The sequence below is a fragment of the Ischnura elegans genome, chromosome 7 (genome assembly GCF_921293095.1).
Source record: "Ischnura elegans chromosome 7, ioIscEleg1.1, whole genome shotgun sequence".
Taxonomy (NCBI): domain Eukaryota; kingdom Metazoa; phylum Arthropoda; class Insecta; order Odonata; family Coenagrionidae; genus Ischnura; species Ischnura elegans.
Window position 1 is genome coordinate 32,461,878 of NC_060252.1, and position 26,586 is coordinate 32,488,463.

At 39.2% G+C, this 26,586-nt stretch overlaps 1 protein-coding gene across 1 annotated transcript in view; it reads left to right on the forward strand.

Annotated features, from left to right (window-relative positions):
* The first annotated feature begins 7,416 nt into the window (after nucleotides 1-7,416).
* The window catches only part of LOC124162046 (gem-associated protein 5-like), a 44,045-nt gene continuing 24,875 nt past the window's right edge, over nucleotides 7,417-26,586 (forward strand). Inside the window, exons 1-9 of the mRNA XM_046538379.1 lie at nucleotides 7,417-7,859; nucleotides 7,948-8,221; nucleotides 9,127-9,445; nucleotides 9,982-10,296; nucleotides 15,096-15,204; nucleotides 24,352-24,514; nucleotides 24,942-25,028; nucleotides 25,323-25,446; nucleotides 26,217-26,416. Coding sequence (XP_046394335.1) covers nucleotides 7,539-7,859; nucleotides 7,948-8,221; nucleotides 9,127-9,445; nucleotides 9,982-10,296; nucleotides 15,096-15,204; nucleotides 24,352-24,514; nucleotides 24,942-25,028; nucleotides 25,323-25,446; nucleotides 26,217-26,416 — 1,912 coding nt within the window. The 5' untranslated portion in view covers nucleotides 7,417-7,538. The remainder of the gene's footprint in view (nucleotides 7,860-7,947; nucleotides 8,222-9,126; nucleotides 9,446-9,981; nucleotides 10,297-15,095; nucleotides 15,205-24,351; nucleotides 24,515-24,941; nucleotides 25,029-25,322; nucleotides 25,447-26,216; nucleotides 26,417-26,586) is intronic.

The following is a 26,586-nucleotide window of genomic DNA, read 5'->3' on the forward strand; positions in this document are numbered from 1 at the left end:
AGGCGATGTTAAGGATAGGAACATGGAACGTTAGATCACTTCGTACCTGCGGTAAGCTAGAGAACTTGAAGGTGGAGATGCGAAGAATGAACCTCTACGTATTAGGCATCAGTGAAATGAAGTGGCCCCAGGAAGGAGACTTTTGGAGTGGAAGCTACTGAATTATACACACAGGATTGCTAAATGGTAATGCTGGAGTAGGCGTAATGCTTAGAAAGAGCGCCGTGATGCGTGTCAAAAGCTACCTGCAGTTTAATGAAAGGATAGTAATGGTGAAGATAGATACTAAACCTGTAGCTACTGTAGTGGTACAGGTTTACATTCCTACGTCAGATTATGAAGAAGTAGAAGATGTCTACCAAGATATGGTGGAAGTTATCAAGCAGGTAAGAGGGGAAGAAAATCTTATTATTTTAGGTGACTGGAACGCCGTCGTCGGCGAAGGTCAAGACGGAATAATAACTGGGAAATATGGGTTAGGTAACCGAAATGAAAGAGGAGAAAGGCTACTTGAATTCTGCACTGAGCACAGGCTAGTGGTTGCCAACACTTTATTCAAAAACCCCCTGCGAAGAAGGTACACGTGGAAGATGCCAGGAGACCTTAGAAGATTCCAAATCGACTACATTCTTGTGAAACAAAGATTCAGGAACCAGATGAAGGACTGCAAAAGTTATCCAGGAGCAGATATCGATAGTGACCATAACATAGTTATGATGAAATGTCTCCTAAAATTTAAAAAATTGAAGAAAGCCGTGAAAAACATGGCAGGTTGAAAAATTAAAGGAGGTTCAGCATCAACTGGCTGTTAAAGAGGCTGTAGAAAAGAAAATAGGGGAGGATACGACCAATAAACCAATCGAAGAGAGTTGGAAAACCATTAGAAGTGGGCTGCAGGCAGCAGCTGAGGAATTTCTTGGAGTCACTATGAAAAAACCATGGATCATGCTGGAAGTATTAGATCTCATTGAAGAAAATACAAGGCTGCAAAAACAGAGGAAGGACAGAATTGCTACAAGAGGTTAAGGAACGAAATATGTCGTTAAGCGCGGAAGGGTAGAGAAACGTGGATGCAAAGTATTTGTGAAGACGTACAAAACAATCTTAAATATGGAAAAGTAGAGGCCGCCTATAGGATAGTGAGGAACCACTTTAAGGAAAGATAAGGGGCGTAAGATGTAATACCCATAGGGAAAAGAACGGAGAAGTAATGATTGAAAAGGAAGAGATGGAAGGATTATCTGGAAGATTTGTACAGAGGAAGCAGCCTAAGAAGGAATGCTATCGAAAACGAGAGGGAAGTGGATGCCGATGAAATGGGAGCCCCAATTTTAAGATCAGAATTTGATGCGGCTGTAAGAGACCTAAGGATAAATAAAGCGTCTGGCATTGATATTTCCGCAGAGCTCATTAAAAATGCAGGAGAGAAGACGTTGAACCAGCTATACAAAATCATCAGTGAAATGTATTTGACAGGTGAGATACCAAAGGACTTCGAGAGGAACATTATAATCCCTATTCCTAAGAAGAAAAGAGCGGAGAACTGTGAAGACTTTAGGACCATAAGCCTTCCCAGGAAAGAAAAACTGATTTCCAACAGTCTTGAACCTCATTTGAATCTGATCTGAATCCTTAAAATCTGATTTGACTCTGTGTTGACACTGATTTCCACTGGTTTCCAGCGGACAGGAAATGGAAGGAAGTGATTTGAATCTCATTTTCATTGTAACTGGTTTCCAGCCGTCTTCCACATGGACTGTATTGACACTGAATTGAATGTCATTTGAAACTCTTTTCCTTATTTATTGGCTTGAAAGTGTTTTCCACAAGTGCTTTCCAACAGAGTTGAATTGTGGAATGAATTTGAAATTCTCTTGAAATGAGTGTCTTATAAAAACCTATCTCACACAGGCTTTACGACTGCGTTGATTGGAAAATTACTTCTTCTGAGGTTTCAATGAGTATAATTAGTTCAAAATCATGGTCAGAAATAATGACGTAGAGGAAATATGTACTTTGCCGTCTTGCAAAAATTCACGGGTGATGCAAAAAATTTACTGTAAGTACATCATCCACATTTTGTATTGTGCATCATTTCACCTGCTGGAGCTCACCGGGCATGCAATTTAAGTGGCTAATACGGCTTAAGCACGTTTAAACCTCACTTTGCGACTTCGCCTTTTAAAAAAATATAGCGGGCATAGTGCTGCCACCTAACTACAAAAGATAGCAAACCAAAGTAGCAACGCCGATACGCCGATTCCGTTCTGGGGCCGTATTCTGTAACTCCAAACCGATCGGTGCGGCACCGATTCGTCGGGTGCGACGTCACACCGACTCCCGGTAAGAAGTCGTGCGATTCTGTACGAACCCGGTCGGTGCGGCACCGACGAGAGGACGGGAGATCGTCGGTAGCCGTACCGACAGCAAAGAGGTGTCGGTACGGCCACCGACTAGTGGGTTTCATGAATTCCCCGGTGCGCATTGTACGTTTTATTTTGTTTTTACCTCATCACCGAGTAAATAATGAGGTTTTCTCCAATGTTATCTTTTTCTGCCCCTTCGAATACGCCTCTATAATTCACTGTGTCATCATCTATATTAATTACCTTGACAGAAATATAAGATAATGGTTAATAAAAATGAGGTTTGCTAACATATAATGACTTTCTCTCATTTATGTTACCGCACTTTCACTCGCTTGTAATAGGCTTTATTTCTCTCTATCATCATTTACTTGCTCCTTTGACATAAAAAAGATATTTTTGATTAAATATGAGTTTTGCCGCAATGTTATCACTTTATATCACTCTGAATAGGCGACTGTTATTTCACTCAATCTGTCATTTTCTCTCACTTGGAATGCGCAACTTATACATATGTATTTCACCCAATCACAATTTATTTACTTCCTCGTCATTACACTTCTTTTAATTGCACCCAGCTCCATATTTTTATAACAATTTCCTAACTTGTTCCTCTAATATTACATTTGCATTTGAATCCTACGTTCACGTTCCATGGTATGCTATTTTCGTCTGCTACGGTGCCAATGGCATAACCTTCCGTTGATAACATTTATACGGAACTTACTTAATGACAACTATATTACCAAATCATGAATAAATAGCATTATACGGAACCAATATTTAAAAAAAGAAACTACGATCTCAAGGATAGTTTCAATAATTCATTCCAGCAACAACAATCTCCATCACATACAAACTTTATTGTGATGTTGTAATATTGTTTCCTTCGATTCTGTAGGTACAGCATTACTACCACACATTATATAAGCATTGTTAACAACTTATCCAATATCGTTTATCTTAATCTAGCAATAAGTCGTAATTTCCGCAAATAAAAAGATTGAGAATGACGACAACAAACTGTGCCAATGAGTCTTCACTTGTTTTTACCCTTCTTTCATTGGTGGAGACACGTGAAACTTCGGATATATTCGGATTTTCCCTGTTTGGGAAGGAAGGGGAACCGTACCGACTGGTTTGAAACCGACGACCTTACAGAATCGCTGAAAGTGTCGTCGTCGGTGCGGAATCCGTTGTCGGTACGGTTTGATGTCCAGTCGGTGGGCTTGAAAGGGAAACCGACCGGTGCGGCACCGACGAAATACAGAATACGGCCCCTGAATGTTTACGTGCTTTTGGTTCTGTTTTGTGCTAAAGTAATAGGGCGTGGAGAAAAAATAATCATATCAGTATTATTTAACCAGTGCTAAATTCCCGCAGTGTTGAATTAAGCCATTCGTGCATCTCTTCAGTCTTCAAGCGACAGTGGAAGCCTGATGTGATTTCGATCGTTTGTGTTTTCATTGAATAATTTATCTTGTGTCAACAGATTTTGAGCGATTACTAATATTTTTGTATGCAATATGTATAATATGTACTTGCGTTACGTCGCCGAAGAGAACCTACCAGGATTTTCAGAGTATTGTGTATCTTGCTGGTTTGTTTGTGCTAAGTGAAACGACCGTGTTCATGTATTTAAACATTAATGGCAAGTTTCTGTAGTGTAACATACAGATATCGTTGGCTTAATTCTGAACCAGAATTATTTTCATAAGTCACGTAAAGAAGTCTTTCTTTCATAAAGGCATCTGAAATATTTTCTAGTGTTGTGATTTTTCTGTTAATCACGGAAAAATTTGTGCTCCTCGATAATTCAAGATTGTGGAATCTGATGCAAGTTGTTGTTGTTCTGGTGCAGTGACTGTTCTGTTACTCTTGGCAAAACTTTTGCCTTTCGATGACTTTTCAAGAACTGATAAACAATTACAAAAAGCACAACTAGTTTGTCTAACTCTCCTTCTAATGAGATTTCATCTGTAAATTCTGTGTTTCCCTAAATTATTTCTAACGCATGAAATTGAGATTTTAAGTGTATTCTGCCGCAGAAGTTTACCAAATTAGATGACTATGTATTTTCAATTGAATATGTACTTCCAACAGAGTTTGTGCATTCTTAATAAATACGTTAATAGAGCCTGTGTTATTTTGTTGTGGTGGGAGACTTACATGAAGTTCATTTTGTTAGGCTGTATTTTGTCAACTTTTTTCAGCTGAGTCTACATCCAGATTGATGATAGAGATGTAGCATGTGAAGTTAGAAACGTTGGTTGAGTGCAGCTCTGCGAAACTTGGAATTGGCGGAAATAATTATTTCCGCCTCGGGTATCAGCAGTTAATTTATGTATCCGAAGTTAACTTATGCACCAGCAGGTCATAGGAGGTGAGAATCGAGTCGCAAACAAGATTCAGATAGGTATGAAGGTGGAAAACAGATTCGAAATAGCTTAAACGGGGAAACCGGATTCAAATCTGTTGAACGGTGGAAACCAGAGTCAAACCACATTCATGGAAATGAGTAGGAAAACAGCCGCCATGTTGGACCTTCACAACTGATTTCCCACTGTCCTCCTACTGATTTCCAGCTGTTTCAATTTTCAAAACAGATTCAAAGGAGAAGAAAATCAGTGCGTCAAACCTGTTGGAAATCAGTGTCAAATCTCATGGAAATCAGTTTTTCCTTGCTGGGTTACTACACATGCATCGAAGATACTGACAAGGATCATCTATAGAAGAATAGAATGGAAAGCAGAAGAGTACTTGGATGAGGACCAATTTGGATTCAGGAAAAACAAAGGCACAAGGGAAGCAATATATTGGCCCTTAGACTGCTCATAGAGAAGAGAATGGAAAAGAACAAGCCAACGTTCGTTGCATTTGTGGACTTAGGGAAAGCATTTGACAACATGGATTGGAGCACAATTATGCTTGGAATTCTAAAGGAAATTGGGGTCCTTTATAATGACAGAAGAATCATCCACAGTTTATACAAAAACCAAGTAGCGGTGATAAAATCAGGGCCCAGCTGTGAAGAAGCAAGAATTAGGAAAGGAGTGCGACAAGGCTGTTCAATGTCACCCGTAATTTTCAACGTTTACATTGAGAAAGCCATTAATGAAATCAAAGAAAAGGCATTGGGAGTGAATATCCATGGAGAAAAAATTAGCATGCTGATGATGCTGAAAAGCGAAACCGGTCGTATTAATAAATGTAAAATTGTGGAAATTGCTCCTGCTTTTTCATTAGCATGCTAAGATTTGCCGATGACAATAGCAGAAACAGAGAGGGATTTGAAAAATATTCTGATTAATATGGGTGGGGTAATGGGTAGATCTCAACTGAAAATAAGCACGAAGAAAACCAAGATCTTATAGTATGCAGAAGAAGTCAAGACTAACATTAAAATAGGGAAGCAAAAACTGATAAGAGGTGGATGATTTCGGTTACTTGGGAAGCAAGATAACTAGTGACGGGAGAAGTAAGAAAGAAATTATCAGCAGAATAGCCCAGGCGAAGAGAGCATTCCACCAAAAGAGAGACCTGCTTACAGAGGGAAACTTAAATATGGAAGTAAAGAAACAATTTATAAGAACCTACATTTGGAGTATGCACCTATACGGTAAGTGAGGCATGGACAATGACTGCAGCGGAGAAAGCAAGGATAGAGGCCTTTGAAATGTGGTGCTACAGAAGAATGATGAAAATCAAATGGATCGACCGAGTTAGTAACGAGGAAGTCTCAAGAAGAGTGGGAGAGAAGAGAAGCCTCATGAAAACCTTAACAAGTTAAGACGGAACAATCTTATAGGCCACATCTTGAGACATGATGGCCTGATGAAGGCAAGAATGGAAAAGGAAGACCTCGAACAAAACATATGGAACAAGTGAAGAAGGATGTGAAAGAGAAGAAATACGTAGGAGTGAAAAGATTAGCTGATAGGAACATAGGCGGATCCAGGGGGGGGCATGGGGGCACGTGCCCCCCCGAGACCCTTAAAAATATGCAAGATTTTTAATACGGTCCCATTATAATTTCATCCGTTTTGTATAACAAGGTATCCTTGTGCCCCCCCCCCACCCCCCGATCAAAATCCTGGATACGGACTTGCTTTTGCCCCTTCCAGAAAGAAATCCTGGATCCGCCCCTGGATAGGAGAACTGAGTGGAGAGCTGCGTCAAACCAATCCTAGGATTGTTGACCAGTGATGATGATGATGATTCTTTTAGTTGCAAATACCGATGGTGACATTCTCCCAAATCTTGTCACACTTGATTTATGGGATGGGCACTGAATTCGTGATTACTTAATGTACCAATCAGTAGCAGACACAGAAAAAACTCAAGAGGGGGAGGGTGCAAAATATTTTTTGAGCTATCTGTATTGGAATGAAAAATAAGTTCAAGAAAGTTTCCTTTAAAACTTATTATACACATAAGATGACGCTATATTATGATGTAAAAAAGTAACAATTTTGGTTCTGAACTGTTAGGCAATGCGGATGGCTCCGCAAGGGGGGGCGCGCGCCCCCATATATGTATGCACTGCTGGTACCAATCAGCCACCACGTACATGCTGGAGTCATGTCATCACCACTACTATCGCTTAACATAGTGAAAATGTTACAAATAACCGTTATGCTTGATGCCACACAGTGAAACACTGGCTCGTGGTCAAGGCTGTGGGAAACTCGCGCGCGTAAACCGCCATGCGATACAACCTCTACCGCCTCGCCATGCGAGTACCCTTGGTTTCACTGAAATCCCTAATGTGCACCTTTTTTTAAAATCAATATGGAGACAAAGGCAAATAGAGGCATTTTATTTCGAAAACCAAAAACCTAATTGGATAAATTTAATTCAGCGAAGGAGCACTTAAGAGCTCGTAACTTCATATGTAATACCAAAGAGTAAGTCATTACTTACTCTATGGTAACACTTATTCTTCCCGCGATAGTGCAGCTTCATAACACACAGCGCCAGCCCTGGTTTAACGTTGAACTGTCTGACATTAAACGGTGCATCATCTATGTTCGACGGTACCACAAGTAATTTTAATAAAATAGCATCGAAAAGCGTGTGAATTCTTGGCATGAGAACTCGTTTGAAGTGAGGTTTCGCAGAGGCAATCCATCTATTGTCAATTTCTGTTTGAAAGTAGCAATAATAGCGAAAATGGAGGTTCAGAAATTTCCTCCTTCACCTAACTGGTACCTAAGTGATATACTTTGTTCTGGACCGAATGGTACAGTAATTTATGGTTCGAGGAACACGTTGGTGATTGCCAAATTTGAAGATAAATTATTTGAAAATACGTCTTTCCCCGACTTTGAAACAATTGACCCAGCGCACAAGGAAAGAGTCACCACTGTTAGATTTTGCCCGAATAAGCGTTCGAAATATAGTTCCTACTTCACTTCTGGCGGCGATGATTCTGTTGTGAAGCTATGGAATCTATCTACTCTCTCCCCTGTAATGGTGAACTTTGCTCATGGTGTAAGTAATATTTTCTCACTTTAACGAGGTAATTATTTGTTAATATGTAAATTAATTGCTTTTTTACGTTAAATCCATGTTATAATAGGATGGAAAGAAGATAATAACCATGGATTGGACATGGGGATCAAGCAGTTACGTTATTTCTGTCGATGATTCCGGACTGATCGTTTCTTGGGATTTGGAGAAAAATATTACATCTAAGATAAATGTCGCGAAACTGCTTCAGGCGAAGAAAAATGTTATGTTGAAAGCCAATGCTGGGAAACTTCTACCTTTGGTTGTCAAATGCTGCCCTCATCAGGACGATCTCGTTGCTGTTGGAATGAAAGGCGGTCTTGTTTGTTTACTGACGTTAAGAGGTAGGTTTTAACTAAACTGCCAAATATTTATGGAAAACTACCCTGGTCCTCTGATATAAAACTTAGGTGACCATCGGGCGATATTGGTTACACAGGCTATGCTTAGCAATCATAAGTGTAATGAAAACATATGGGGCATTTTACCAAGCATGATTTGTCAAATGAGTGTATGCGCAACATTCTGCAAATGAGTGTTCTCATTATTAAATCAGCTGTTACAGTTGTTTGAAAGTTAATAAAACTTATTAGCATTTCATGGGCATGTTAGACAGTTGAGCTTAAGAATGTAGGGTGATTTCATATCCAATCAGGCAGAGGGGTGTCAGGTGACCATCATCTATTTCTCTTAAATTTATGTATGTGAAAACACACATTTGACGCCATCTAAGTATACAAGATTGAGCTAGCATTTAGTCAGTGAATGTAACCACTGATTCAGGTATGAACTTTTTATTCATTATGCATGCTCGTGGTATTCTTGGCGAATATGGTTGAAAAATGATGCATACATTTCCTGGTATTGTAATGTCAAAAGTAAGATTATAAGATCTGAAATAGGATGGTAAAGAACATATTTTCATTGGAAACTGTTGGACACGAACTAATATTGAACCTTTGAAACTGGTATGTTGCTTTATTGTGTCATATTTCATTCCAGAAACTGTTTGAAAAATTTTGATAGGGTTTGATATGGAATTTTTTTGTATCTGGATTGTATCTTAATGAGTTCATTTGATTGATACAAAATGTGGAATTAAACAATTTTAACCAATTTGGGAATTACTTCATGATGGGTTGAAGGAGCAATATGTTGTGGTAGGAAGTAAATGACTGCATTTGTTCTCTGAAAGTGAACTGGCAATATTTTTCCTCCTTTCCTTTTCATATTTATCTGTCATTTTCAGACTCTGGAAGAATTCTGCATTGCATGCGTGGGCATGACAAAGATATCACATCAATGTCATGGTGCCCTGTGGCAGAAAATGTGCTGGGTGGGAAGGACGATGCTGACCAAGACAAGGCATTTTTATTGGCAACCGTATGTAGAGATCGTAACGTCTTCTTGTGGAGATGCATTGATGGTCACTATCTGAGGACGATTAAGCTGCCAAACACTTTTTTAGGACGTAATTCGAGACTTCCTGCTTCTGGAACCTATGTGACTCTAGACTGGCCCACAAAGGAGACCCTTATTTGCAGCTCAAACTATGGTGAAATAATCAGGTGGGATTTTTGCCGAGAACATTAAGGTTTTTTTTCAATGATTTGTTTTTCCCTTGCGATTTTGAGTCAGAATTTATCTTGATTGCATTTCATTGCCTTGGATACTGGACCATGAGAAAGCTATGATTTATTTTGCATTTATGGTGGTGATATATATCAAATGCTGAGCTTTGGGACTCAATATCCAGTTTTTTTTACTTGTGCATCATCATCAAACCATTCATAATGCACAGTTGTGTGAGGAGAATGAATGAACTATCTGATTGTCCATTCTATTTCATCCACTTTGGTTGGTCTCCCTTTTAGTTTCTTCTCTCTAATGGCTCTTCTACTTATCATTGTTTACCTTCCCTTTGTTTTTTCTTTCTGCATTCATTCCTGCAGTTTGTAATTCCTGTTTTTTTTTGTCATTGTGCATGCGTATTTATGAAATATCTCCATTTTTAGAATGCATGGTGACTCTATTACCATGGTCGTGGTTATTTCTGGTTGCTGCATCTTTGCACGTAATCGAATGAATTGTTGATTTTCAACAGGTTTGACCTGTCTCCAAGAGGCAGAGGTCTTACTGATGTTGATGCCCTGAAGACTGACACTCCCAACCAACCTAAGAGTGAGTGGTGCTTAGTTCATGATATACATCCAAGGTGTGTTTTTGCAGTCCACTGTGCTATGTACACTAAGAAGGCGGGGGAAGGTGAGGATGGCAAGAGGACACCAATTGTGTGGACCACGGCTCAAGATCGCCACTTGGTAGCTGTGTCCCTAGATGATGGGAAGGTGCTCGTCAACATTCCAACCATTGGCGGCTTTGTTTATTGCTTGGCTGCATCACCATTTGACCCTAGCAGGTTGGATTTACTTTTTTCAATGAAGAATTTTCCTTAACCCTCCGGAACTCGCACTGAGCCTGACAGGCTCACATTGTTGATATTTTCTTAATAATTCTTGACAAATTCTCAATAATGCGCTTAGATTTTCTCTACCTGTTCCTTACTCTTTTGGCAACGTTTTACATGCGCAAAATATCCCGATCAACCTATCATAAGGTTAGAATATGATACTTTTGCTTCGTATGCACGCGATGTGAGCCCCTCAGGCTCAACGCGAGTGCTCGCGTTACATTTTTGCTTCTCACCCGTAGCCTATTCTTTTTCTCTGATTGCCTGTATAGACACAATGTAGGCTGTTATGGATAACCTCTAACACTATACTCCTAGTAAAGGTTCTTTTTCTGCCAAATCGGCTTGATATTTTGAAAGTCAAAACTATTTACATGGGAGTATGTCTGAGAAGCCACAGTTGCTCATCCTACTGTAAATACAAGCGCGCTATTGTTGACACAAGGTAAGCTTGTATTGATTTCACACAATGTTATTAGGTACGGCTCGTTATATTTACACCTCTTTTCGAAAAGTGTATTCACTTCGCCACTCGGCGGCCATAAAATTCGGAGGACACGGTCATTCTGACAAGAGAGTGCATAGATATTGGAGGTGCTCTTCTCGCTGAAGTTTCAACTGCGCCAGTTCCGCCACAAAACCGTGAGTATTCTGTTTCAGAATGCTGGCAGTGAATTTTTGTTTGCGAAAATTATAGAAAATACAAATAATAACAGCAAAGAAGACAAAAAAATGATAGGATACTTAGCTGTTTTCATGAGATATTTGAAAAATTTGACAATCGTAAAAGTTCTTACATTATTGGTGAATACACAACCATTTATGAGAAAATTGTGAATTTTCAAGGTCTTTTCACATTCCAGCAATAAATCCCAAGTATGTCTAACAAATACGGGATACTAAGTTTTGCTTTGCTAGGTAGTTGCTAGAATATTTTATACTTATAACTTTGAAGTGTGTGCTGGTAAACCACCTGATGGATCGTTTTCGGTCAACAACAGCCCTTCTGATATCGTGAAGAGTTTATGCTCTCCATCAGCAGTACTGGTAGAAATATTTCGATTGACAATTTATTTGCCAGTTTTTTATAGTAAATGAACTCTTGAATATCCGACTTGCCGTGATTGGAACAATTCGGAAAAATAAGCGGGAATTGCCTACTTTTTTTCGTTGAAACAAAAAAATAAGAAATCCAGTTCATTTGATATCTGCAAGAACTGTTTTTTTTGCGTCATACACTCCAAGAAAGAATAAATCTGTGTTTATGATATCAACCATGAACTATAACAAAAAATGATGAATGTAGTGGAGATGAAAGAAAGCCAGAAATGATACCTTTTTATGACATGACAAAATCGGGAGTAGATACACTAGATCAGTTATGCATGGCATACTATGTATCAAGAAATGCACGGCGTTGTCCTATGCCAAGTATTTACGTTATGCTAAATATTGCTGTGGTAATTTCTTGCATTTCTTTTACCTCGTACATAACTTAGAAGTAAAATCTCGGAGAGCGTTATTTAGGCAATTGTCAGCTGGGCTCGTAGATGAACACGCGTAAAGAAGGGAAACCATAAAATCGCTCCCCAAATAGTTAGGGCTAATTATAAGACGAGCCTATCAAGACTTACAGATTAACCAAAGGCAACTAAAAAAACAGAGAACCCAAAGTTCACTGAAATTTTGAAAAATGTGTGCAGACTGTGGATACACGAAAAATATATTTACCGGGTATGTCTGCGAAAATAGTGGAAAGTGTATTTGTCTCGAGCATATACATTTATTGTATGGCGCATGCTTGCAGAATAATGATCATAGCTAAGTTTGCCTTATAATATTCGTTCTGTCCTAATATTAACACTGTGTAGTGGTTTTACGAGTCAATAAATCAGTAACTAGTAAAGGTAATATATTTTATATCACACTCGATATGAAGAAATAATTACATATTTTATCGACGTAAATGGACTTGATTTTCAGGAAATGGACCATTTCAGCATTATTAGTTAGATTTAAACAAAAGAAGAGGAAAAATAATCGACTTTAATAGGTGAGGACTTGAAAAAGAAAATTGAGCCTGACAGGCTCAGCGCGAGCCCTCGCGTTCCAAAAAGGGGCGCGAGTCCTGCAGGGTTAAGTTAAAAAAAACTAGCCAAAAATTAAATAATTTGTTTTATAAAGAATTGAATTCACTACCCTGCTCTAAGTAAACTTGTTTCGCTTTCATATTGTATTGCATTTTAGTGATTGCAATTACCGTATTTCTCCGAATATAGTCCCTCTCTGAATATAGTCCCCACCCCTAATTTTGAGGCTTCAGTTTCGGGAAAAGTTAAAAAAATGCATTTGAATATAGCCTTTACTTTTACCACAGGCATTTTTTGAAAAAAAAAGGGGTACTATATTCAGACATATACGGTGGTTGGTCAATATGTGTAGTTGGTCAATACGTGTAGCTGTTAGAAATTTTTTCTAATTTTGGCTGCAATAATATCTTTAATTTTGTTATTGTAAACATTTAAAGCTTATTGGATGCCATCAATCCTCCTCCTGAGGACTAACAGCAAACTGCCATATACTTTATAATTATCCATTGGCATCCACAAGCGCAGTGGTATGCAGCATGAAGCTGGCTGCAAACACCACAAGCATACCGGTACACAGAATTCTCCTGTGTTAAGCATCTATCAGTCAGTGGCGCAGCGAGTGGGGGATTAATGGGGGATAAAACCCCCCCAAAGTTCGGAGAAATTTTTAAGTTAAATCTATTTTACTTAATTGGATTAATATTGATTATAGAATAGTGTGAGGATTAACAAAATATCTCTCAGAAGGCTGTAAAACTCAACATTTTTAACCATTTATCTTAAATTTTTTTTCTGGCAGAGGGCCCCTTCACCTCCTGCTTACCCTGGAGGGTATACCACACCCTCACACCCCCTAATAATAGTTGCGCCTGAAACCCCCCCTAGCCTTAATTCCTAGCTGCACCCCTGCTATCAGGTGATCCTGCTACTATCTTACGAGTTTTTTTGTAAGTTTTTTGGCCTGATAGTGTACCTGATAGTAGCTGCCATCTGGTGGCTATTTAGATAATTTTTCCAATGTTAATTGCCTTAGAAATACTAACACTTCAGCCAAATGTAAGAGCAGCAAACTCTTTACAACATATCAAAATTTAGTCAAAATCAGTCTACAAATACTCTACTAATGTCTTACTTAAACCAACGCTACAAATGTGTTCAAATTCTTTAAAAGCCAGCGGTGTTTTGGGTTGAATTAAATCCCACGGGATGGATGAGAATGGGTTAAAATTGAGTTGAGTTTTTCCTTAGCTGTCTTGATGCCTTTTCTAGTATTTCTATTTATGTTTAATATTTATGCTATTTTTCATCCCAAGATCCATGGTATGAGTTAAGTTAGCCCTTTTGCAGCAGAGCCTCGTGGAGGGATATTCTCACACATCACTAGTCCTTAAAAAAATTTTGCACTCCCCTATGTGAAGCACACTCACATCGATGGAAGGCAGAGGTTGGCACCTGTCCCAAGGCCGGGACCCAACTCAGTGTAATGGTAATCCTTTTCCTCGGCTACTGTCCGTGGCCCTGGAGGGATTAAATGATGACTCCTTCATAGCATGAGTCCATGGTCAACAGAATGAAAAAACCATGTTTTATGTAAACAAATACATATCTGTTTTTCTCATCAATTTTTAAATATGTACATAAAATGAATTCCCTGTGTTTTTCTGAGCGTGAAGAAATTTTAAACGTTCTAACGTTCATTTTGACGGATTTAGTATATTTCTATTGAATATTGACTTATTTGGAACTGAACTCCGTTGATACTAATGCTAGGACTCAGTTTGAAATTTCCATGTGATATTTAAAAAAAAAAAGAATCCATTTCTAGCATTAGATTCATTAGATAAGCAACATATTTTTTTTCAAAAAAACACTGAAAATAGCTGTTGGTGACCATGCGGAGGATTTAAGTGACTGAGAAAGGGCCTGGGCTAGGGCTAAGTTAGGCCTTGAGGGATGACCACTTATCGGGGTCCATTGTGTCCGCGGGGGTCACTTTCCTCCATCCTGCACTGCATATATGCGGCTTTGGTTTGTTTATGTAGGAAAATTGACGCCGCACATGTGCGGCATTTGGCATGAAAGGGTTAAAAAAACACTAGAAAAGGTTGGAAGCAAGAGACTAAAACCTTGTGCACTCAAGAAATTTTAAAATTGGTCATATTTGTGTTAGTTTATCTAGGTTTAATGCTTATTTTTCCTATGACTTACTTCATTAACCTTTAGGCTCTTTAATCTCTTGCTGAGTGATCCTTACAATTTATTGATGGGTAATTTTTTTCATGAAAACATATGTGTATACATAGTCATTTGAATTTCAGGAACACTAAAATTAAAGTTCAAGATCCTATTATTATCCAGGCTTCTACAGAGACATTTCCTTTTTATGTTGGTAATATGTATACACACGTTCAATTATTTTGTTTGAATCTGAGGACTTTAAGGATTCTTAATGGCAAATTTGTTGGCAATTTTAAATTTAGAGCTTTAAATGTAAAGGTTATAAATTCAGTCATGTGGTAATCAAGAATGGGTTCACTCAAAATTATTGAATTGGATATTTTAAATCCCTTTCCCACCTCTATTCTAAATACATATTTTCATTTTGATAGCTGTATCCTATGGTACAGGAGTTAACTGATGAATTTAATTATATTCTAGGATAGCAGCTGGTATTGGTGATTTTTCAATTCGACTATGGAACACGGGAAACTCTAAAGAAGTGCAGATGACGACTTTATGGCAAAAAATAAAAGGAAAAGTAATGGCTGTAAGTGAATAATTCTTTCTATGAATTTTTAGATTGTTTTTATGCTTTAATTTTAGTTGATAAAGCTAAATTCCCTATAATGAGGTGAGGGAAATGAAATTGGGCCTCATTGCTCCAGTGTTAAGCATCGTTAATGGGCTATGGCTGTATCTGTTCGAAGGAATTATGCCTTATCATGGGGGCAAGTGATGTAGGGCTTGAGTTTTTCATGTCCTGCTGGTATCAGCCAACAGAGAAACTGACAGGGTTGTGCAAATATTCCAAAGGCAAGTAATTATTTACCTTGACACGGAAAGAGGATCTCTTGAATTCACACCATGTGCCCTAACCAAATATATGAGCTACTAAGTACAGTGCAACCTCGATATAACGACACCCCACGGTACACTAATAAACACTCGCTATAGCGAATTGTCGCTTTACCGGAGGTGGAGCAAATAATAGCCAATATACATGTTGCGAACAGATATACAGGAACAGGAGTGGTGCGGCGACAGATAAACATCTATCCGATAAACGTAAGCATAAATCCAGACTAAAGGCAATGTTTTTTTGCATCACTAAATTTCCTTACTCAAATAACGACTGACTATTCAAACAATTTATAAGCACCGCACTGAATAAAAATCGTGCAAAGCATTGTTTCGTCAATCATTATATTTATCGAACGACAGTTTACCACATAAATTTAAGACTGAGCACTCCATTAACTTCATTTCTAACAGATCGCTAGCAATTACAGAGGTTAAGGAGTCTTGATGAAAGTCTTCCGGCGGTGAAACCCTCGCTATGTCGAGAGCCAACGCCGAAAGGGTCTCGTAAAAACGAATTTTTTAACACGCTTATTATAGGGTCAATTGACGGTGCATCGGCTATCTCTCGTTATAGCGGGGGTGTCGCTATAGCCCGTACTCGCTTTAACGAGGTTCCACTGTATAATGTTTGTTTTAAAAAACTATAAAAAAATATTATTTGTTTAATAAAAATTTTACCATGTTGTCATCAGGAATGGTGGGGTCTCATAATCTGTTGATTCCAAAGTATCTACCTATTCTTTCCCTGCTGATTATTCATGGCCACATGAATCCACTCAGTGAGAGCAGAGGTACAAAAAAGTTTAATTTGCTGGAGTTCTTTGTGTGGTTTTGCGATACTCTGGTTTGAATTCAGGTTGAAATAAATTAGTTTTGCCTGTGGAGCTTGACTACCCCTGAATTTTCACTCAGGGTCTTCTCCCTATCTGCCTAACAATAGCTTTTCATCCTTCTCCTGCTACACATATACCCTTTGCCTTTTTATTCTAGCAATGTTCGCCAATGGGTATTACATACTTCATCCTTGTGTTTTCTTGAAAAATATGCAAATTTCATGAGCTCTGGAGAGGGTTATGTTATGACAGAAGTATGTATTGATATTTTCATTAACTTTTCATCATCTCTGTTTATAAGCATTTTGAATGGATTCCCGCCAAAGCTGAGCCTGCACAATTCTATGCTTCTCTTCAAGGTGTAAATGCAATTGTGATCTTAACCCTGGTAGCCTTAGGGATACCATCAGCCCTTACCAAGGTTCCTTTTCTCATCTAGTGTGTGTGCGCAAAGGTTTCAGTTTAGAGGAGTTTCAGTTGGTCTCTCCAAGGGACCTGGAGCAGCAAGGGGATGGAGTGAATTTTTATTGTTTCTCCGAGGTACTCTGCTCCAACAGGAGCAGATCAGAGCGAATTTGGAGCGGAATTTCGGAGCTCCCTGGAGCAGAGCAAGTTGCTATAATGCCGCTCCACTCTGTTATTTCAGAGTCTCTATGAGGTTAACTTTTTTCCAGAAATTCTATTGCCACTCGGAAGTGTACATTTTACAATAGGCATTTCCCATAATTAATTGCATATAAATATAATGGAGGGTTACTCACATTTAATGGCTATGCAATATGTAATTGCAATTCACCTTTTAAATGTTTTGTAAGCGCTAAGCTTATTAGGAAAGGCTAGGTTCGTGGAAGGCAGAGTGAGATGACAAGTTATATGTCTGGTTCCACACATTTAATTCACAGAGCACAGGTACATTCTCGCCCTCCGACATACAGTGTAAGACTCCCTTTGCCTATTCCCTCCAAGAGGCTGCCTCCCGTGTCGCATCCATCTCGTGACCCTCTCGGTGTCTTCCTATTGGCCGTAAAAGGCAGCATGATTATGTATTTCCTACGCCTTCCCACACCAAGATACTGCAATGTGTTAAACGGCATAGAGTGTTAGAGAAATACGCGTAGACCAATTCCCACACGAGAGGTTGCAAGGTGTTAATCGGGGTAGGCTTTTAGAGACATGCACGAGGACGGATCCCACGCGAGAGGTTGCAAGGTGCTATGAGTTTCAGATACTCGACCCATCACTTGAATGTAACTCTGCGTCTAATTCTTCTGTTATCCCGAGAGCGAAACCGAGCTGAAACGAGACGGCAAGCGACACCCTTACACCATTTCCCCCCAAAAGTGAATCACTGAATAATAAGGAATTACTGTTTATATCCAGCAATTCATCCAATTGCAATGCAGCCTACAAAATTTAAAGATACATAAAACTATTACAATACTACCCACACAATGTACTGTCCATAAAATACATAGTTGCACAAGTTATAAAGTTTATGCAAACAAACACCCTCTAAAATTGACTACTAATAATATAAGATTTAAAAAGTTCACGTTCAATTGAAAATTCCAACTAAAAATCATTTTAGAGTTCATTTTTGCATTAAAAACTATGGTAATAATTAATCTTCCTGCAGAGACCATATATGAAAGATATAGATAGGTAGAATGCATAACAGACCCCATATTCCGGTTTAATATATCTTTGAGGGGTAGAAAACCCCAGGCTAACTTCCCACTGGTGCTCCCCAATCCCCCAATAATTCCCCAATTTCCATTTTGTGTAGAGGTGCCCAAGGTCCCCAGTCTCCCTAACCATTTGGTGAAATCCACTGGGCGCCTGTGTGTCATTAATTCCCACCCCAGTTCGTTTTGCAGATCCTCCAGATTAAAATCATTTCCAATATCCAGGCCCCCCTTCTCCTCGTCTATCCTAACATCCGGAAAGATTATTTCTAACAATTTACCCTTCACTTCACTCCGTTGGTACCCACTTGCCAATAACTTAAAATTGCTGCCCACTATGTCACAGTGGCTGACATTTCTAATTATGCCACTTCCCTCGAGTCGGCGAGAGTCTGGCCTACTCGCTGTGGCTGAGTCTCGACACGCAACTGTGACATGGGATGGGCTTGGCATAGAGTAAATCCACCCTTGATTTGCTTGGTCGAAATATGGCTCAGTAAAATTAATCCCTTCCCTTTCACACCCCTCTGCTCCTCTTCCTATAAACAAGTCGTACTCACATCTCCTCCAAGACCTGGTTCGTAAAACAAACTTTGTTGGACACGTATAAATGGGGCCCTTCTTACAATCAAACATCTCGTCTTCATTTAGAACAGTATAATATGACCAATCCCCGTTCACTAACAATGTCTCTCTAACCCTCCATTTTCCAAAAACCATCAGTTTGTGATGCCAAACTGGGAAAGGCTTTAAGTTTATAGCGTTCAAATATACTATCCTTACTTCCCAAAGGGATTTCCACAACCTACCGCAACCTTGTCCTTGACCACTACGGCCGATGCCTTCACCACTTTGTAATACAAATACAGTGACTCGTGGTCACAAGGAGCTAACATATGGAGTGGGGGGTTAAATTTATCACGAATTCTTTTGATTATTTCTAGAAACTTTCCCGGAGGAACTAAAGCACTACTAAGGCCTCAACAATTCAGTGCATCAAGTCTACTAAGGCCGTTATACATGCTGTTTTCTAGCGACATCCTTAACCCCACGAGGTCAATCCTCACGTTAACAAGAACGTGTCCAATTTGCCTCAATGCCTCTTCGGTCCCTATCAGTTGCCTCAACTCTCGGTTGGCCTCTGCTAATCCTTGAATTAATTTTCGTCTATTGTTCGCTTCGCTAATCAATTCGGACACTAAATTTCGTAAAAATCGAGTGTTGTTTGTCACCCTCTCCTCTAATGCTGCCAAGATTATAATTTGGTTTTCTAACTCTCCCTGAATCCCCGCACCGTCTAGCTCTAATTTAAAGATTTTCTCCTCAATTCGATGGAGATCCTGTTCATCCAGCGTCCTAAATACTATTTTTAGTACTTGGCCCCCAAAATTTATCCAACCCCGCCTGTTTCTTTGCTTCTCGACCAAGTCCACTAATGTCTCCTGGAAGAAATTTCCATAGCCGTACACTGGGTCGATCAGCAATATTCCCTGTATTAGGAGGGGGAATAGGGCCATGATAAGGCTTAACACGACTTGTGTGCACAATAAGGGATCGAAATGGAAGTTCCAACAGTATATTGCACTTCGAAGTTACTTTCAACACACGATATGGGCCCTTCCATGGTCTATGGAACATTTTTACTTGCCCCACTTTCAAACAAGGGTCACTTAAGAACACTTAGTCGCCTTCCTTCTACTCCCTCACCTTATCCCTTCCCTTCACAGTTTCCCTCCTTTTCTTTACCGCTAAGCGAACATTTTGGGCGCATTGTTTCCACATTCCCTTCAACCTCTCTCGTAGACCTGTCACACTAGGGTGTTCCTTCCCTGGGCTACTTGCCCCGAAACAATTGAAAGGCGATGCCATCTATTTTCCAAACACCAACTCATGCGGGGTGAACTCCATGATCCTGTGGTCACTTGTGTTATACGTGCACATGGCAAATTCAAGATGCCTCCCCCAGTCGTCGTTTCGTACATTCACGTAACGGCTAAGGATCTTTGCGATTGTCCGATGCACTCTCTCAACTCGGCCATTGCACTCTGGGTGGAACAGGGAGGTCCTTAGCTGTTTTACATTCAATAGCCTACAAATCTGTCGGAATAGATCGGACATAAAGTTAGTCCCCTGATCCATAAGCAATAATTCTGGCACCCCAAATTTTAAAATCCATTGTTTTACCAGTGCAATGGATATGGTTTCAGCCGATTGGTCGGGCAACGGTACCATTACCAAGTATCTCGTAAAACGGTCTAGGATTGACAAAACATAACGATTCCCATTATTTGTCCTTGGAAGAGGGCCCACAATGTCAATGGCAATAATCTCAAATGGTTTATTCGCCACGGGTAGCGCCTGCAGAGGGGGTTTGCACTTGCGGTAGGGGCTTCGCTGACTACACTTCACATACTTCTTGATATCCCCCAGAATCGTGGGCCACCAATAGTCCCTTCTGACTCTACTTGTGGTTGCGTGTACTCCAAGATGGCCGGAAAGAATGTGATCATGACACAGGCGTAACACTCCCTCCCTGCAGTTGCGTGGAACCACTATTTTATTTCACTCTTTGTGTCTTTTACAAATAATGCCATCAATTACAACGAAATCATTTTCATTAGCCCACTTTATGCATTCTGGGTCTCGTTTCTGGTCTTCTCCAAAATTAATTATTTCCTTGGCCGATACGAGGCCAACTTTCCTACTCAATGCGTCAGCATTTGCATGAGTTTTACTCGATCTGTGCACCACCTGGTAATCATATTCACCCAGTTTCAATGTCCACCTCATTAATCGACTATTAGGGTCCTTTAAACTGAATAGCCACGTTAGTGCTGTGTGGTCCGTCACAATAGTAAATTTTCGTCCCAGCACATAATGTCTAAACTGATTGACAGCCCAAGTTATTCCGACCAATTCCTTCTCTGTTGTGGTATAATTCAGCTCTGGTTTCTTAAGCTGCTGTGAGGCAAATGCTACCGGGTGTTCTTCGTCGTTGATCACTTGGGACAGGACGGCACTGACTGCAAAATTACTCGCATCTGTTGATGTAGTAAATGGCAAGGAAAAATCTGGGTATACCAATACGGGACTACTCGTAAGAGCTGTTTTTAAATGTTCCACTGCTTGATCGCACTCGGGAGTCCAAATGAATGCGCTACCCTTTCTCAATAGCGATGTTAGGAGTCGGGCTATTACTGCATAGTTTTCGATGAACCGACAGTACTAATTCGTGAGGTCCTTCACATTTTTCGGAGTAGGGAATTCCTTTACCGCTGAAATCTTGCTAGGGTCCGGAAAAATACCTTCTGCACTAATAATGTGTCCCAAATAGTTCACTTGTGAGGAGGCAAAGTGACAATTAGATAGTTTTAGGGACAATCCTGCCGTTTCTAGCCTCTTGAACACACTCCCCAAGTGAAAAGTGTGTTCCTTTATGGAGCCGCTAAAGACGATGACATCGTTGAGGTACACCAGGCATTCCGTAGGAGCCATCCCTCTAAAAACTCCATCCATAAACCATTGGAAAACGCTAGGAGCGTTTCTAAAACCGAAGGCATTTGGAGGTATTCATACAGCCCATTACGCACGCTAAAAGCAGTTTTCTCACGTGAGTCGGAAGCCATTGGGATTTTGTGGTAACCCGCAGTTAAATCAAGTGTAGTGAAATATCTGCATCCCCCCAAATAGTCTAGTGTTTCAGTAATGTTAGGTAAGGGGTATACGTCGGGTTTCATTATCGCATTTAACTCCTGAAAATCTATGCAAAACCGGTACTTCGGCTCTCCATCCTCAGATTTTTTCGGAACAATCACAACGGGCGAGGCCCAGGGGCTATGACTTGGCACTATTATCTCCCCTCCAATTGTTCATTCACAAAATTGTCTATCAATGGCTTCAAATGATGAGGGGTTCGGTAGGGTATGGTTAATTTATGGTTAAAGAGGAACAATATCAACATTTTATTTCTGGAAAAATTGGAAAAATTTGGAAATATTTTTTCTATATAGCATATGTAACTTCAATATTCATGTACTATTTTACACCTCAGAAATTAAAATATATCTTTAGGCCATTTAAAAAGATCAAAGAATGGGTAAAATTTAATTTTAAAAAGCTATGTGTAATGCGAAGATGTCGTTCTCTCTATTAAAAAAAACAATGAAGTACACCAATCAAATATTGTTTCTGTAATGAAGAGGACGACCACTTTGCCGTTCTAATGGTTTTTCGCATGTTCATCTCCACTCTTTTGACCGTAGAAGCTAAATGTTTACGTTTAAACAATGTTTAATGATTCATTGTTGTAGTCGAGTAAACAATGAGTAAAAGAATATATGTATTATGTATATGACCTCATGGAGCTTTGGCAGAATTTCACACAAATGCTTCAAGTTCAGCGTTATACCTTTTTTTGCTGATAATAGTTGTATATTTCATGATGCACAACCAAAATCCGCTAACTAGAAGCATACTTTAATGAAAATTTCATATTACAGAGTGACGTTCTCAAAGTTTGCTAATGGTAATCTTCATAGTAAACAACAGAATTTTTATTTTTTATCTCCCCTGAAATCGAAATTTCTACTGTGGTAATGAAATTAATAAAAGATGTTTCATTGTCTGTCATATTACATATGTAACAACTCATGTAACAAATATCGACTATCGTATGGTGATTAGCTTTCAGATTATCTTTAACATTTTTTATAATGACAAAAGTTAAACTTAATGTAATTAAATAGAACTCTTATCGTAAAGCGGCATATTGAAAGTATTTATTGCATAATACCATTTGTATATTGGAATGTATTGGCATGAGCTAATACCACAAATAGCGTTGATTATGGATTAATATCGCCACGAAAAAATAGCGATGGGGAATATTCGATGAGTCCCACAGCCGTAGAAGCGAGCCCACATTGACTGCCCTTTAGAAGCGGAGCATTGGTGTCAATGTACTGACGGAGTGGAGTTCTCCAAAGTAATGCTCTGCTCCGGAGTGGAGCTCCTCAGTCCTATTATTGTCGCTCTCCTCTGGAGCGGAGCACCACATAATTGCACTGCTCTGCTCCAACAATGGAGCGGAGGGAGGGGCGCTCCAGGTCCCTGGACTCTCTCCATAGTGGGGTTGTTCACTTGGACACTAAATAGCAAGTCATTGAAAGGATTTGTACTTATATATAAGGGGTGCGCTTAAATAAAGTTTCCCATCACGATGGAGCGAGCTAGCTAGCTTAAACATGACAACAGCACCATTTTCCATTCTTCCCCCACCACTATTTTGATCGGTCCCTGATATGGGCGACGTTCAGTCTCGGCCAGCCCCTAGCATCTTCCTACCTCTCCCCTTTATTGTCTGCTATCTATATATCTAGAAGTTCTCGAGCTTCCAGAATCTGTAATTGGTTTTGCAATAAAACGATGTTTACCTGTGAAAAAGCATTGAAGAACTTAATTTACAGACTAACCTTGTGGAAGGGATTTGTGAGTTGTGATGGAAAATAAAGTTGCCTTCTACAGCTGCTCTCTTGTAAGTTCAAAATGAGAAATTGCAAAAGTTGCCACCCACTTTTCATGAGTTGGTGACATCAATAAAGTTTCAGCTCATTTAGTATTTGAGGAAGAAAAATGTCACTGTGGGAAGGTATCACTGGCAAGAAGGTAAACAACAAAGTACGATAAAAAGTCCAAGCACAAAACTGAGGAAACGCTGAGACACAGTGACAGGCTTGGAATGAGTTTATGATGTCATCTACTTATCTGCGAAATGGTTAAGGTCATCCCATGAAAATAGCTGAAGGCAATGGATCAGTAAATACTGGTCTCTTTAATTTTAAAACTCTATCACAATCAAAAATTAGAGGAAATTGGTGAATCATTTCCAGTGTTTGCACCAAACAATACTGTAATAGGTGTATACCACTGCTGGTTATTAATTATGAAAGTGGCTTAAGTCTTAGTAACTAATCCTTTGTTCTCAGAGAGGTAGGATTGTAGCAATGTTTCAGGGTTATTCATACCTCCCTGGCCTGTAAAAGTTGTTACATGGACAAAATGTAATATTCTTCTATTCCAAGGAATGTGTTCTGTGGTATATTGTCCTTCCAATACATATGTTCTTGCCAATAGGAGCCACTGAGATAATTTTCTTGCAATTCTCACCCTGAAAAATGTTTTTATTCATATTTCATCTCCTAATGTGAAATTCTTCCTGGCCTACTTGTGGGGATACCAGTGAGTCCCCATACTGTTGGCTGAGTACCATACAAATTTCACCAATGCTCTGAAGGATGATTTGATTTTTCATTACAGATTGCTTGGCATCCTACTCATGAATTGAAATTAGCCTTTGGGACGCATGAGGGTAGAGTGGGCCTGCAGGATATTTCGCCTGGGAGGCTGCCAGTAATTTTTGTGCCAAGGCATCAACATGCTGTCTATGCTCTTTCATGGGGCCCTCCTTGCTACAAAGAAGGTTTGTTACAAGCAAAACACTGTCACATTACATACTACCTAACATCATGTTAGGTAGTATGTATGTAATGTTTTCCTACTTCATTCTGTGCTCCTTATTCATTTGATCTCTTGCTCAGAAATTTGCCGGGAGCCCTTTGTATTATTGGTCCTGAAAACATGTACGGTGAAATGCCATCTTGTATTATAATTTGAAAGCATTGGGTGTTTATCTATTGGAGATTTAAAATTTTGAGCAAACAACAATTTTCATATACTTTTATAGAGGGAATTACTGAAGTTTATTTTGAATAATTCATAGAGGGATACTTTAATGAGTTTGGAAATGATCTTGTTTTACATTAGTGAAATTTTATGATATGTAATGAAGGTAACTCCTTGTGGTTACTAAATGTCTGAAACTAAAGCAAAAATGTCTTCTTACACAGGGGCAAGTGAAAATTTGCCGCAGTTTTGTCTGTATTCTTGTGGTGATGGTGAAATACTCCTCCATAATCCTGATGCTCCTGAGAAAGGTAATTTTTATTAATCCATCTGTGTAAAGCATTGGTTGTCAATCAGTTCATTTGCATTTGAATCACAACTAAAAGGGAATATGGTAAACTATGAGTGTAATCTGTGTACTTCTCTGGGTTGTGAACCACTTGTGTAGATGCTCCAAAATTTTTGATTGTGATCTCAGTGATTAGAGGTAATGTGTGTAATCCAACCATGTTTTGTTGTTTTGCAATAAAGTCATTGTAAGTTTTATAGTACTGGTAGCTGCATACCCCTTGATCATTGATGTGATAATTAAAAATTTGTTCCAGAGCCGAGAAGGATGATTTTGCTCATGAAGCAGGATGAGGCAGTGTCGAATAGGAAGGCAAACACATGTACAGACGTAGCATGGAAACCAGATTACTCACTTCTAGCTGTTGGGAACAACGATGGGTAAGTTTTGAAGGAACTGGTTGGTAGACTTCATGGTGTAGTGTGTGCTGGTGAAATTTTTGGAAAGGGATTTGTAAATGTGGTGAAAGGGGGGTATTACATTAAAAATTATGAATTAAATTACTATAAACAATATCAGTAACAAAAGATGAAGGAATAAAATAAATATATTTATAAATTAAAAAAATAATTCAAAGTACATATATCTGTGCCCTTGTGTAGTAGTTACTCAACTAATAATTGGGGAAGGACAAGAGGGTTTTTCTGGGTATTTCTGATTCATGGACTGTCAATAGGTACAGCTAATCTCAGAAAAAAGTGCATTGTGGGAAGGTCTGAGGACAAAAAAGTGAAAGATGGTGTTACTTTGCTCTTGTCAGACTACACCTTACACATGCTATTTAGAACAGACCCCTTTCAGAATTCGGAGGACATTATTGTGAAGTCCTCTATATTTCCAGGTCTGACAGAAATGAGAGATAAAATAAGAGGGATAATTTGGTGAAGGGATGGGTATAGGAATTAGTTTTTCCCTCCAACAATAAAAATCTTTAATTAATGTTTGGCTACTGTCATATCATCCCATCAATGCATGCCATAATTTCTTCCGTACGTGTGTTGGTAAATGGCTGGTGTTCAAGCAGCTTCTGACACTCACCTATTGTCGTAGCTTGAAGAATGGTATGTAGATGTAGTTTTTGTATCCATGATATGATATAAGCTTTAAATTTTTGAACTAATAGTGAAGTTTATTTTCCTTCTCTTTGCAGGACTGTGCAGCTCTTTGCCCCTCCCTATTTGAAGCTTGTTTATACCCTGTATGCTCATCGCAAGCTGTTGATGACACTAGTTTGGCACCCGACGGCCACATCATCGGACACATCACTATCACCAATGTGCCACTGTTTGGCTACTGGATCAAATGAGAATGTGATTCATGTTTATGATTTGAAAAATTTGTGCAAAGCAGGTGACTAACGTTTCTATCATACTATATTTTGTGGTCAATGTCTCTCACTAAATGAGAAGTTAGCCTGAAATAAGTGAGGAAAATCTTTGAGAACTATTATTTTTTGGTAGCAAAACGTTTTTCTTGGAATTTTTCTAAAATTGAAGACACCCATGCCAAAGTAGGAGTTT